Consider the following 14,510-nt stretch of genomic DNA (forward strand, 5'->3'; position numbering starts at 1 on the left):
ATTCCAGCGGTGGTTGCCATAGCAGCACCAGATGACAACAAGTCAGTCAGTCACACACATTCACGCTTGTCCGTACCCCATTGATCGTTGCCATAGCTGCACTGGTTAGAAATATCAAAAAATTAAAAGCAAATAAAATAAATGTAAAGAAATCAAGACCTCCCATTTCTTTTCACAGGTGCGAGGTAGATGAGGGGTGTGGGGGGGGGGGGTTCAGGTATCCTTGATTGAGGGGAGACATGAGGGTCGGGAGTAGCGGTGAATGGGTTCACCTCTGCGGGTTGTTTTCAGGATTTCCTCCACCTCTGGGTCCGGGGGCCGCAGTGTGTGTGGGGCTCCTCGGGGGATGAGGAGGAGCCTTCCAGGGGAGAAGAGCCGGAGCGCTCCTCCTCCTCCAGGGGGCAGAGGTAGGGCCCGGCCCCTGGGCTGGTGGCCGAGGTAGACGCAAGTTGGTCCTGAGAGCCTGTGGGGGGCGCCAGCGCCTTGTGGGGGCACTGAGCCACCATGTGCGTAATGCTCTGGCAGTAGTGGCATTTCTTTGGCTGGGGGGGCAGGCCACACTCCTTGGCATGGTGATCCAGACCTCCACAGTTATAACAGCCATTGGGGTGGGGGTGGGGGTGGGGGTGAAGAGAGAAGACATGGGATGAATATTTTCCAAGAGCAACAAAAAGCAGAGATCATCACTACATTATTTTCATGAGTAAAATAATACAATTTGTTGAGAATAATTTGTCAGTTGAAGTTAATAGTTATAATTTCCATAAGAATAAATACATGTGTCTGAATATGACATTCGAAGGATCTATTCTCAGCCCTGCAAAAATACCTGCTCCAGCCTGGATTCACCACCAGATGGCGGTATGACACACGCTATTGCTCTCTCGCAGTGTGAGTGTCACTCTGCAACGTGCCAGACTCCAGCATGTTATTAAATATGACAAGAAACACTGTAGTGCTGAAAGGGCAGCAGTGGAAAGTGCGAAGTGGCCGAGATCTCCACCTGTCACGATGCCACCAGTGCTTCTGGCACGGTGTCAGATTAAATGGACGTTCAGACCGTTTTTGCTGCTTTAGGCTTCAGATGCTCTTCTCTAGTTTTATTGTTGGTCTGCTGTTCAATTCTTAATAACACTTCACAGGTAAATCTAAAATTCACAATTTTAATACATCACTATTTCCTGTGGATTTTAAATTCCGGCCAAACAAACTCATGTTGTCTGAAAGCAGCTGAAGCTCGTGGATCAGTGGGTCAGGATTTTAAGATGAATCTGATTTGACAGCCTAATGTACAAAAAGAGTACACGGTAAACATGTCAGCAAATTACTGCCACGACAGAAGAAAAGACAGCTTTTAATCTGAAGTTTAGTTCAGTCTTTGTTGCCTCTGAAAATGACCTGAATTATCTCCGGGAAGCATTTAACAATAGTCCTTTTCTTTCCCTCCAATTAAAAATGAACTCCTGTGGAGAATTAATTAAACAAAGAAGTATAAATATCTGCCATTTGTTTCTTACAAAAGGTAGCGGTAATTGAATAAATAATATTTAAGGGCAGGTTTAAAAATGCTAATAACAAGTTTGCTAACAACCTAGATTCACTGAACTGGAACTAAATTAATTTGATTACAAATACTTTGATGAATGATCTTTAAATTAATTAAAAAGTAGCTTTTTTATAACAAATCAATGGGTATCAATGAAAATACATTATTCTATCAGCATTTCATTACAAAAACAAACAATTAGATTTATAAAGGTTGTCACTATATTATTAATATTTAATTAAACAAGGGCTAAATATACAAACATGGTTTAATCAGTTATTTTCATCCCAATCCCGAAAACTATCGACATTTTAACATTTACAGAAAATAATACAGTCGGATATTAAATAAAATTATTCTTGGTAACAAAATTTGTACAATAAAGGATAATGAGCACATAATGCAGCACCTAATGCCGGAAACTTTATTGATACTAATTCACACTGCTCAATAACTTTGTTTTGTCTAAAGCTGTTTTATAAATTAAGAACTATTTAAAAAGAATATTAACTTTGATATTTTGTCTTGATGGATTTTTATAATTCGCATGACTAATTGATGAACTATATTAAATAACAAGAACAATCAAAAAAAACATTTGATAGATCTTCAAAAAACAGTTTTAAAGATCCTGCTTGTGAACTAACTTGTGATTTCATAATCACTGTCTTCTCTTATTATTCCCACACACGCTGATGCTCCTGCACGAGTCACATGCACATCAAACACACTTGAGAAAGCTGTGATCTGAGGAGCACCAGTGCAAAGAATGGACCACACAATGGTTTTGTTGCATAACAGAGTGACCAGCAGGGGTCAGAGCAGCTAAAAATGTCCCACTGAGCGTGCTCACAAAGAGGCCGGATGATATCTACCTGACATATCTGAATCCAATCCACCCTCCGTCCAGAGGCAGGAGCTGGAGACACTTGACCTAACACTGGATCAATTATCCCAAATAAGCTGAATTATTCAGCTGTGTAAAACAATCAGGGAGCCGTCTCTCCCAGATACTGTTTCTCCCTTTCAGACTAAAGCATCTCTTTTCACACCTCCGACAGGAACTGGTTGGGTTCATCCGCTGTAGCACCACCAAACAGAGCTTGGCCTTTTCAAAGTAAAAAGGCAGCCTTGTCGTCATGTGATGCCTTCCTACAGCAGATGCAGCACTCTGCTCGGCTCTGCCCAGCAGGGTGTTCCATACATCAAATGAAGGCACGCTCTGTCTGCCTCCTGTGCTCGAACCACCGGGCATTTTCAAGGAGCTCCATATGGCTCGATCTGACACATTTCAGCAAAGCACCCTTCAGGATTTGGCTGAGGACAAAACAATTGATTGACCTACTGCCACATTGAGAAGCATATAGGGCCAGTCCGAGCCTCTAATGTAAAAGCCTGCAAATTGATTTGAAATAGCAGCAATGGAAGGCAAAGTGCCCTATTCAATTCCTTATTATGGCACACAATAACCATAGCAACAGGCATGTGCTCGAGCAGATTGAATAGATTTGATCTATAATCTCAGCCCACTCAGAAAAGGCTTGGTGCAGTGAGATGTATGTATAGCATGTCTCCTACTAAGCAGCACTGCCCGGCTCTGGAAAATGCAACGACCAACGCTCACGCACAAAATACCTCATTGCTGCAGACACGGAATCACGTGAACACAGATTTTTTTTTTCCTTTTTATCATCACACTCACCGGTCTACCTTTGGTTTGCGTTTCTGGAGTGGGACCTTCCCCTTGGGTCTCCTTTCGCTGCCTGAGCAGGGTCCCCCACCTGGTCCCGTCACCCGCAGGGACTCGAGGCCCTTAGAGGACTTCTTATAGGTGAACTCCACCTGCTCACCCTCCTTTAAGCTGCGGAAGCCCTCCATCACCAGTTTGCTCTGTGGGGGGAAAAAAGCAATTATCTATTTAACAGAGATTTATAAATACGACAATATATTCACACCAGAGGGTAAAAGTGCAACAAAAGTGACTTACATGTTCACTCATTTTAGACTCAATTGATTGATTGATAAGATGTAATCTATATAATAGGAATTGTAATAGAAAATATCATAAAAACACAAGTCAGTGTAAAAGCTGAAACAATATCTGAGTCTGTTCAATGATCTTCTAACTCACACGTCCTTTTGTAGTGATGAATAATTTGGGATTTAATTAATGTTGATTATAAAATCTCAAAATACGTCATTCTAAAGGTTTTAAATACACAGTGGTATGTGTTTTGCCTTGACTGGTTCTCATGGGTATTTTTATTTTAACCTAAAATAATAAACGGAACTGACAAAGGCTGTAAATGCTTTACTGATAAATTGTTTAAGAATTGCTTTTTGTAATGAGATGACACAATTTAGTTATTCACGTCCACATCGATCAGATTAAAAATTAACATATACGATGTGTGAGTGAACAAACAACCATCCTATCAACACCTTGTCTCCAGATAACTGTCACACAAGAGACGAGACTTATCAACACTTGCAAGTTTGCTCTGGAGGCTCGTCGCTGCAGCACACACGAGCACGACGAACACAGGAAGACGTCATTTTCAAACATGGTGGATCAACTGTGTGTGGTTTGCACCAACTGTCGAGGCAGCTTGCGCACAGAAGGACTTGCTGTGCTCCCTTTATCTACCTTTCGCAGAAACACCACTTCCTATTCATTCTTCAGGGGGAAAAAACACGAGGTTGTCTTTTCCACCAGTGCAACCATTTCCCATCAGCCCCTCCACCATCTGTCTTATCTACATGATCGGAATTATTGATTTGGTTACTGCATAACCACCGAACAATGATTTATGTCTCGTTGATCACACAGAATAGACGACTGAGAGGCGCTGGATCCTCGACCTTCATGAATCGCACCCACCCCTGCAGATCTTGGCATATAGGTAAACACACACCCACACAAGTGCAGAGTGCACAGCAAACCTACCTGCTACCTACTATACATCCACTCCTCCCTCCTCTATCTAGATATATATAATACAAGGTGTCTGTGAATGCATGCTCTGCTGAAGGCTGAAGAGAAACGTGTAGGAGACAGGAAGAGAAAGGAACAAATGATCAGAGGGAATCAAATGTGAAACGAGAGGAAGGAGCGAAAATGTGCTCGGCAGCATTTTTTTTCTATAGCGTCTGTGTCGCCGGCTGCAATTACAGGAAGCTAAAAGTGCTCTATAGGTGCTTTATTTATAGATGTAAATGATTATGTGAGAGAGAGATTGTGGTGTTGATGTATAAAACAATGCAAAGTGACAAAAGCGTGTGAAATGATTTCAAACTAAGAATAGAGTCCAGAAATCTGATAATCACTATACAATGAATTTAGATCAAGTCAAATTTTAGAATAAAACAGGGATTAAATAAGATTGAAAAATATATTTGAAATAGTTTTGGTTTTATTGTTTCTGAAAAACTAGTCTGATGAGAATAAACTTAGTTAAATTATTCTTTTAACTAAAAACCTTATTTTTAAGAAAATAAAAGCATTGGCTTATCTGACACCCTCAACTCAATATTATCACAAACTCTTTTTAAATTAAATCTAAAGGCATTTACTGAATCAGAAACATATCTCAAGAGTTTTTCAATGCAATACCATTTTTAAAAACAGGTAGTTATGTCAATTTAAAACACTTAATCGTATTAGTTTGTTTATTATATTAACCTTATAATTAACTTTATCTCTTTTTACATAAAACGTTAATTTAATACCTAAAACTATTTTAAAGACAACGTTTTATTAAAGTGAAAATAAGGTTAATACAATTATTTCCTATTGATACTGTGAGAACAGAAATTTTGATACTAATACTGTGGGGAAAAGGGGATTTACAGAATTCTGTTATGTTTTTCAAAAACTTTAAACCTGACAATTAAATAAAGTCATGGACATATATTTGTCTTATTTTAATTAATTTTAAAGTAATGTGCATATTTAGATGTTTTCTATATTTTCTTTTTTTCAGTCAATCTTGAGTATAAATCTTACTAAGCTACAAAGTCAAATTCAAGAGGCACTATCAAAAGAAAAGACTGCTTCAAATGACTGAAATTGAATTTAAAACTTTATTTAATTTATATTCTAAAATCTTACTTATCTAAATTTAAAAATAATCAGTTTCCTGCCCATAGAAAATATTCACAGATCAACTGTGTCTTCTGCTTTCAGATCAAACTTCTTTTTAAATATTCCTCCTACTTACTTACGCACTTTGACATTTACCCACTTTAAAAAGAAAGAAAAATCACCGGTGTTGAAATATTCAATACAAGTCATTTGCCAAATATTAATCTATTCCACTCGCTCAGAATTCCTCTCCTTTCTCTCCCTGCTGTTTGTGAGGGCTCCAGCCAAGGCCACTGTGCTTCTGGTCAATTGCTGACGGACGACTCATTCATTTTGTGCGTTCGGGTATTGGATTTGGCTTTGAGGGGAAAAAAGGACGAGGATGGGGGGAATGAAAAGGAGGGAAAGCGACAGAGTTTGCACAGCAGATGTTAAGAGGAGGGAAGGAAACAGAAGGGATGAGGAGCTGAGCAACAGATAAGAGTTGATCTCAAACGCCTGGAGGCTCAAGATTGATCATTTATTAATTTCTCAACCAAAACACTGCTTTCTATTTTTTTTAGGAAACAAAAAACACAAGCACCTCAAGCTGTGTGAACGGTTTAATGATTAGCACGATTAAATCGGCCCAGTCACAGACAGTCCTGCTGCGTAAATTGGTGAAAAGCAAATATAAAAAAGAATCGCACCCATCACCCATAATGTTTTCTGAATAATGATGAATAACCATCGACTGGTAGCACAAGCTCTTCCTCTTCCTCTCCTGTCTTCATACAAGCAGCTTGTCTCTCCAGGTCAAAGTTGAGTGGTTGTCTCAGCACCCTACCCCCTCTCCAACCCCCTCAATGCCCACAATGCACCAGTGAGGAAACCACACAACCTCTTTTGTTCTGTAGAAATGCAGGAAAACACACACATGCACACACACACACACACACACACACAGACCTTCTCCATATAGGATGTGGTATCACACTCATGCCTACAAGTCTTTAAGAGTTTAATTTCTGAACGACAGCTCAGTTTGCTCAATTATGTAATGAGAGGCATCATGTGTATTTACATGTGTGTATGTGTGAGTGTGTGTGTGTGTGTGTGGATAAACAAAAACAAAAAAGGCTTCACAAATCAGAACCTGCAACCCGAGTCCCCTCCTCTCCAGTGACCTGGCGGGTGTCCTGACCCGTTTCACTTTACGTCCGGAGGTCAGGAAAGGGCACCGCTCGGGAGAAGGAACGAGGGAACGTCACAGAGAGAGAGAGAGACAGAGAGGGAGGGAGAAGACAAAATGGAGGAGTGGCCTGGAGCAGGGAGGGGGTTATAGCGGGATGAGGGGGCTCGTTCGGGGAAGGGGGTAGCCAGTGGTTCATGGAAATGCCTCCAGCACATTCTGTTCAGCTCCAGTGGAGGAGCAACTCCTGATCAGTGGCTGGACTTTAGGGGAACCCGGGCACAAAACCCCCATTTGATAAGGAGCCCCACAGGTCAGCGGCAGAAATCCCGAGGGTCAGCGGTGAAGCCATCCCAGCACCACCCCCTGCCCGAGTGGGGGACCACACCAGCTCTCTGCAATTCACCACAGCCCCCCCACTAACACACCCTACAAAACTGAAGAAACTGATCCAACAAAATGGACACCAACTCTAGTATTGCTTGACTTCTCTTTCTAGATTCCTTATATGTAATAAATATCTTCCTATAGCTCTCTGTGTGTGTGTGTGTGTGTGTGTGTGTGTGTGTGTGTGTGTGTGTGTGTGTGTGTGTGTGTGTGTGTGTGTGTGTGTGTGTGTGTGTGTGTGTGTGTGTGTGTGTAGGAAGGAGGCAGCGTTCAATACGGACGCCAACATCCTGGATAGAAATAGCCCTCCTTTTCATTGGCCAGGACCTCGTCATCACCAGGGCCCAGCAATCAATACAGGAAGCTGTAACATGAGGGGATGGGGAAGTGGAGAGGAGACCCAACAGCTATGGAGGGGCTAATTATGGGATGCTTTAAATCAGAGGTGGCCCACACGGAGCCAATCACCACGGATCGAGCTGGCCTTAGGAGGAAAAGGGTGTGTGTGTTCGGGGTGAGCGTGAGGGAGATGGCGGTCACCATGTGGCGTGGTGCCATTAAGTAGCTTTTTACACACAGGAAATGCTAAGTGGACAAAGCTGGGCCAGATCAGCTCGGATGGACGTAACCCGACAGGACGCGTGTACACCAAAGAAGAAAGAGGGGCGAGGGAAAAGGAGCGAGAGGAGCCGAGCGAAAGGAGAGAAAAGAAAAACAAACTCACAAACACGCCGAGGAAAACCACCAACGGAGCCGTTCTCTCGTGACGCTGACATCCCGGCACTCCTCAGCACGTTGTCATTAGTGGCCCTGACCCCTGAACCCCTCCCAACCCCCATCAAACACTTAAAAGCCTTCATGTTTCCCGTGCCTCAAATTAACAACATCCAACACCCCCCCACCCCACCTCCCCCGATTATGACCGGGGCAAATATTTGATCTGCGGGGGGGGGGGGGGCACTCGATCATCTCGCTACGTTTATCAGCACGAGAGGGGAAATGAGCCTCGCTGAGGTGACGGGTGATAAAACGCACAACCCTGCCCATTCACAACAGAATCCCAACGACAAAGCATCAAGATTCTCTCAGAAAACACTGGTGTTTGTAACAAAAAGTCCATTTGGACCATTTGAAACTTTCATATTTTATCCCTTTCACAAAATATCGATTGCTTTTAACACAAGCCTTATTTTTTCAAATCCTAAGCAGCACTTTTGTTAAGTTATAAAGATCGATGTGGTTTTGGCACATGGTTTGAATCAAAGTCGTTACTTCATTGATTGTGTTACACTCGACCACATTTGCAGAAGCAAAACAAACAGCAGCTACTGTTTTGTCCTGTGTTTGTTTTGGCAATGACCTCAAACTGCCACAGAAAACATGTAATGACAAACAGTTGGTCAGACGTGACAGAGGGAGGATGTGGGTCATTAACCGCTTTACTCGATAGGTACAGATAAGCTGGAGGAATATGTGATCAAATGGACGTCAACACATTTAGATATAAAGGCTTTAGACGTTTTCATTGCCCCTTTAGATCTTAGCTTCACACGTTATCTTCTCATCAGTGGAAACTGTTTTTAATGAATAAACTGACAGTATTTACCAACCTTTTCTCTACAGTTTTGAGAGGGAATTTGATAGTCGATTATTTTAATTTCTTACACATGCAGTGACATATCCTACATATACAGAAGTTCTCTACCCTACCAAGGAGATTATGATTTCACCCCTTTATTTGTTGGTGTGCTTGTCAGCAGGATTACATAAAGACCTGGAGGAAGGATGGGACGTGAGCCAAGAAAGAACCCATTAAATTTTGGCATTGATCCGGACAAAAGGTGCAGAGCCAGGATTTATTTTCTCTCGCTCTAACATTGTGAGGCATTTGTTTGACATTTTTAACCAATTTCCCATCTTATCAACTAATTTATCTGGATGAAAAAAGCAAGAGTGTATTTTTTTTATATATATATTTGTCTGCAATCATTTTGATCATTGGTTTTTTCAAGCACAAATGCAGTTTATAGCTGAGAATTTGGTGCCTTTTTTAAAAATCTATTATTATTTATTTGGGGTTTTGATTGTTTTACTGGGATTTTGTATTATTTATCTTACATGCAAAACTTAAAAATGAGCGCACAAAAAGCCTCTTTCAAATGTTTTATGTTACTTCCTTTATTAATCAGATAAAATACCCAAAATGTCAGAGTGCAGCTGAACTGGCTTCTGTTTGTGTTTCAGGTGACCTGCAGCTTGCTTTCTCCTCCGCCACCTTTCCAATTACCAATCACTCCGCTGTATGTGGCCGGCTCCTCAAAAGGAAGTCATGTGACTACTCTTTCTTCTTCTCTTGTGTTTTTTGATGTGCAGAAGAGAAGGGTGGGTTGGGTGGTGGAGGCGGGGGCGGAGGAGGAGGCGGCGGGCGGGTGGGTGGGTTGGTGGGTGGGGGGGATAGTGTGGCTGCAGGAGAGACAAAGCCTGATACTTGCTATCTGGAGGCAGAGATGGGTGGGGCCTGCATGCCAAACGGTGACACGGACCAGAGGTTAATCTCACTAGGGGCCCACTTTAACCTCGCTACACAAAACACACACTCTCCCTCGTGCACTCACACACGCATACGCACACACACACTCAAAAAAACTAAAACATCTTCGAACGGCTCACACATGTAGACATCGACTACCTGGTTGTTCAAGAACCACACACACACACACACCTACTCTCAGAGGCTCCATAAATTGAACACACACACACGCACACACTCTCTGGAGGTTTCAGGAGAATAACCACAGCAGCAGCAAACTGTTCAACATTTCAAACTGATTACCGACAAAGGGCAAGCAGCCCCCCCACCTCACCGCCACACACCCCTTCACCCCACCCAACCCTCCTGCCTTTTTGTCTTTAAAGAAATTCCTCTTTTAAAGAATGCCTGAGGAGAGAGAGAGGGAAAGAGTGCACCCCCCCTACACACACACACACACACACACACTCCCCCATGTCCCAGCAGGAACTCACATGCACGCACACAAACACACTTTACACACGGGGGAAAAAACACAGTGAGTGCAGGTAGAGAAAGGGGTTGACAAACAGAGATAATGAAATGGCCTGTGTGTAGAATCACTGAGCAGAGGGCTGGAGCGGGTGAAGAAGCTTAATTACTCTCGCTCGCCCGCTCGCTCCCTCACACACACGCTCACCTTCCAAAAGGAAATGATCAGATAGGAGCTCTGATGAAGAGGCCTCCCAGGAAGAGAACTCGTGGTCGGGCGGGGACCCTCTCGCTGACTCACACACACGCACACGCACACGCACACACACACACACACACACGCACACACACACGCACACACACACACACCCTCTCTTACGTCCTGCCCTTCGTCTTTTTCCAACCTCTTGCTCATGTTTTCCTCCTCGGCTACCACTAGCACACCCCCACCCCTCACCCACACTTATTTTCCCATCCCCCTCCTCGTCCTCACTCCCCCTTTCTCCTGTCCTCCCATACTCCCTTTCCCTCCCTATAAAGCTCTTACACCTCTCTATCGCTCTCTCTCTCTCTCTCTCTCTCTCTCTCGTGCATTTCAGTGTCAGGAATAACTCTGTTGTCTTTCCAAGGCTCTATTCTTTTATTTCTTTAACATGAAATTACTCCTAACCTCATATCATAAATGCAGGAAATATCGCCCGACCTATGCGTCAAGTCAAACTCTCTCTTTTTAAACAGCTTGTATTTGAAAATAAGATCCTGTTTATGCAGGTTTGCTTGTTAGCCTGCCGCTGATTAGAAGTGTTTCTTTCACTGCAATCAGTTGTTTGTTCAGCAGCAACAATTAGAGCATTAATCAATGAGAAGAAAATCTAACGGCAACAATCTGGTTTCTCAAATACTCATTTTATTCCCTTTGAAAGATAAAATGTCAAACTTATGCTCGATGCAGTGTCTCAAATGTAAAGACTAGATCCATATCTTTTTAATTTATAGAAGGAAACTGAATCTGCTTCGGATGAAAATGCAATTCTAATACCTTTCCATAGGTGAATTGGGGAATTATGATGGACATTTTTCACTTTTATAAACAATAGATTAATTGAGTAAACAGGTAATCAATTAAATGTTAATTGTGTAGCCCATATTCACAAATCACAATTAGCCTCATAGGTCTTAGGTACAAAAAAGAAAACCATAGGGAGAGTCACATGTGAGGGATCCCTCCCCCAAGACAACAGAAATAAAATAGATGTCGGTGAATTAATGGATTTATGCAAAAAGAATATGTCTGACAGATATGATGGGAGAGGGGGGGTATATCTGATCTGATTTATCGATACAGGAAAATAAAAATCAGCTTCAATTGCAGCCGCACAAAAGCATTACAACATTCACACTCTGATCCTGAAGCCAAACGAACACAAACGTAAACACCCGGAAATATCATCTATATGTCTGAATGACTCCCGGCTGCCAGCAGACACACAGGAGGAGGAGGAGGAGGAGGAGGAGGAGGAGGAGGAGGAGGAGGAGGAGCAGCAGTCACACAAAATGACAGAGTTAATGAGAGTCTCGAGATGAATGCAAATCCTGGTTTGAGAATGCATATCGTCTGCTCTTTGTGCTGAGCGACACTTACATTACTGTCAACACAAGCTGAAGCCAGAAACGCTGGGCTATACAAACATTTTATTCATTATATTCTCGTCAATCATGCATGATTCACAACGTTCAAAGAATTAAACGATAGCTACACACGATTCCAGAAAATCCTAATCCAGAGCAGAAGCTGACTTCATCTCTACACCTAATTATTATCAGAACACCTGGACCGAGCCTGTTGAACCACATCATTCTTTAGAAAAAAGAAAAGAACCTACATGGCCCATGCAGCCACGTCCTACAAGCTTCTGACACACACACACATGTGTTTATTTGACTTGTGCTGCAGCTCTTCAGGCTGGTTCCCAGACTATAGACCACCACTCCCTCTTCTTCCCGGACTGATTCACTGCTAAAACATCTCTGACGAGGAGCAGAGAAATGTGGAGCCTGCAAGTGTGGAGTCAGTCGACAGAGCCCCGACCTGACGGTATCGATCCACAACTGATCATCACCCGGCTGCTGTGATTCAGCCTCTGCTCATTTTCACAGCGGCGCTCACAAATGAATCATAATTAAAAATGCGATATTTGATGTGGACACGATGATGCACATTCATGCCAACAACCAGAAAAGGTCAACGTGTAGTTTAAACTAAATGTGATCCCTGAAATCTATATCTGACAGCTGAATGTCATGTCTGTTTTTTAAATCATCTAAATAATTAAATAATAATAATAATAAACTAGAATGGCACTAAGGCCCAAAAGTCCCCTAATGAAACCACATTAAACTCAATAGATCCAAATCTTTATTTTGATCCGCACCAAATTGCACACACACGTAAATATCCGTCATCTAAACATGCCAGATGTTTTTCTTTTATGATCCATGAATTATTCTCTGAGAAAACAATGAAAAGTTCTTCTCTGAATCATTCAGCATCGTTATACCAGGTTCTGTGTTAATCCGTCCATAATCCTGCTAACTATCAAACAAACACAAACATAACTTCCTTAGTGGAGGTGGTTAATGACTCTATCAATGTCAGGATAAATGTCAAATACAAAATAAAGTCATAGGTTAATTCAAATATATTTAAAAATTAAAAATAAGGGGGAGTGAATGCTTTGACAAATATAACAGAGAAATATTAAACTCAGCAGAGTCACAGATCCAATTTCATCAAAGCAAACTGGCACAAAAACATCATTATTCGAGAAAAACAATCCAAACTCAAAAAAGTCAATTTTCTAATTTTGGGTTGCCCGGCAACTTTAAACGATACAATCACACCACAGATATTGAAGTTCAACCTCAGAGAAAAGGGGCTGATGAGGAAATTGATCAATGCCAGAACCCAACTGCTCAGCACAGCATCCAGTGAGACCTCAGGGGGGGTGTCAACACAGAAACCCTCCTCATCCTCACTCACTCCTTCCTCCTCCTCCTGTATTTTAAAGCCACTTTATGGGACTGTAAAGGGGGCGATTTAACAGGAGGGAGGAGGAGCTGAAAGAAGGGAGGGACGAATAAGTCGAAAACAAGGCCTCTGAAATGAACTCCATGCACAATAAATCAACAGTGGAAAAAAAAAAGGAGAGACCAGGCTGCAGGTCACTCGAGTGAGGAGAGGATGTTGGTTTGGAATAAATCAGCAACACACAACCTGCAGCCTCCGAGATCACAACCTGATCCGAGGGGACGCTCTGTTGTGTAGTTCGGGGCCCAAAGTGTGAAACTAACCGTGTCACAGCCACATGACGTTTCACAAAGCAGGAGGGAAGCTGGGGCCGTGCGGGAGGGAGGGAGGGCGCTGGACGCATGTGGCTCGAAGAGGAAACCCAACGTGTTGTTGTTCTTTTCTTTCCTCAGGCCCGTGCACGACATGTGATTACACAGTAACGTGTTGAACAATGCAAAACATCCGGATGTTGCCTGACGTGCAAAATAAAGACCGAGGGAGAACGAGGGGGGCCTTGGAGGAGTGACAGGGAAAGTGTTCATAGAAACTGTGCGTAATTCGCTGCTTTTGCGCGTATCCCGAAAAACCAAAACACATCCTGGAGGAGGCCAGTGCGCAAAGCAGATTGTGCAGATTGGAGATTACAAACGTGCCTAATGTGTGTGTTTGACTTTGTTCTTACTTGGTGGACGAAAACATCCAGAGGCGGCTCGACGAGGCTCCCGTCGCTGCTCGTCAATGAGATAAATCCAAAGCCCATCCGGACGTTGAACCACTTGCAGAAGCCCGTTCCCGACAGGACCTGAGGCCGAGGCCGGTCCTCCTGCTCGGCGGCTTCTCCGCCACCTTTACCCGGCCCTCCTGGAAACAAGGGGACGAGGAAGCGGGTTAGGATCATTCCACACACACACACAAGGCCTTTGGATCACAGGGGGGCAACCTCCATGCATGCGCGCACACTGTTTTATATAAGTTTAGCAGTGTTAAAACTTCAAGAGGCGCGTGCGTGTGTGTTGAGGGGAAGGGGGGAATCCCCAAGCACTTGCAAACACGAAGGTTTCCTGTGTGCTACTGTTCCAGCCATCACACCGGGGCGCGTGGTGCTCTGATCCTGTGTGCATCAAGGCACACGCACACACACACACACACACACACTCTCTCTCTCTCACCCTCGCCCTCCTCTCTCTCTAAAGAAAGTCGTTTATTTCTCCATGACAGATGTCTGCCTCTGGCTCGCGCACAGGTCCACTC

General features: G+C 43.1%; 1 protein-coding gene across 1 annotated transcript; it reads right to left on the bottom strand.

Annotated features, from left to right (window-relative positions):
- Positions 1 to 251: 251 nt before the first annotated feature.
- On the bottom strand, positions 252 to 14,157 carry lin28b (lin-28 homolog B (C. elegans)). The gene is made up of 3 exons (XM_047338198.1): positions 13,942 to 14,157; positions 3,256 to 3,436; positions 252 to 607 (listed from the first exon to the last, which is right to left on the bottom strand). Exons 1-3 carry the CDS (start codon positions 14,155 to 14,157, stop codon positions 288 to 290), a joined length of 717 nt encoding a protein of 238 aa, XP_047194154.1. The 3' UTR covers positions 252 to 287.
- Between the last annotated feature and the right edge of the window lie 353 nt (positions 14,158 to 14,510).

Source organism: Hippoglossus stenolepis, chromosome 20 (assembly GCF_022539355.2).
Source record: "Hippoglossus stenolepis isolate QCI-W04-F060 chromosome 20, HSTE1.2, whole genome shotgun sequence".
Lineage (NCBI taxonomy): Eukaryota > Metazoa > Chordata > Actinopteri > Pleuronectiformes > Pleuronectidae > Hippoglossus > Hippoglossus stenolepis.

Excerpts from the sequence above, each read along its gene's own strand:
- lin28b (XM_047338198.1), bottom strand. The coding sequence starts at position 14,157 with ATGATCCTAACCCGCTTCCTCGTCCCCTTGTTTCCAGGAGGGCCGGGT. Across the intron at positions 3,437-13,941 it reads TGGATGTTTTCGTCCACCAA|AGCAAACTGGTGATGGAGGG; the intron begins GTAAGAACAAAG and ends TTCCCCCCACAG. Across the intron at positions 608-3,255 it reads CCAGAAACGCAAACCAAAGG|CCAATGGCTGTTATAACTGT; the intron begins TAGACCGGTGAG and ends CCCACCCCCACC.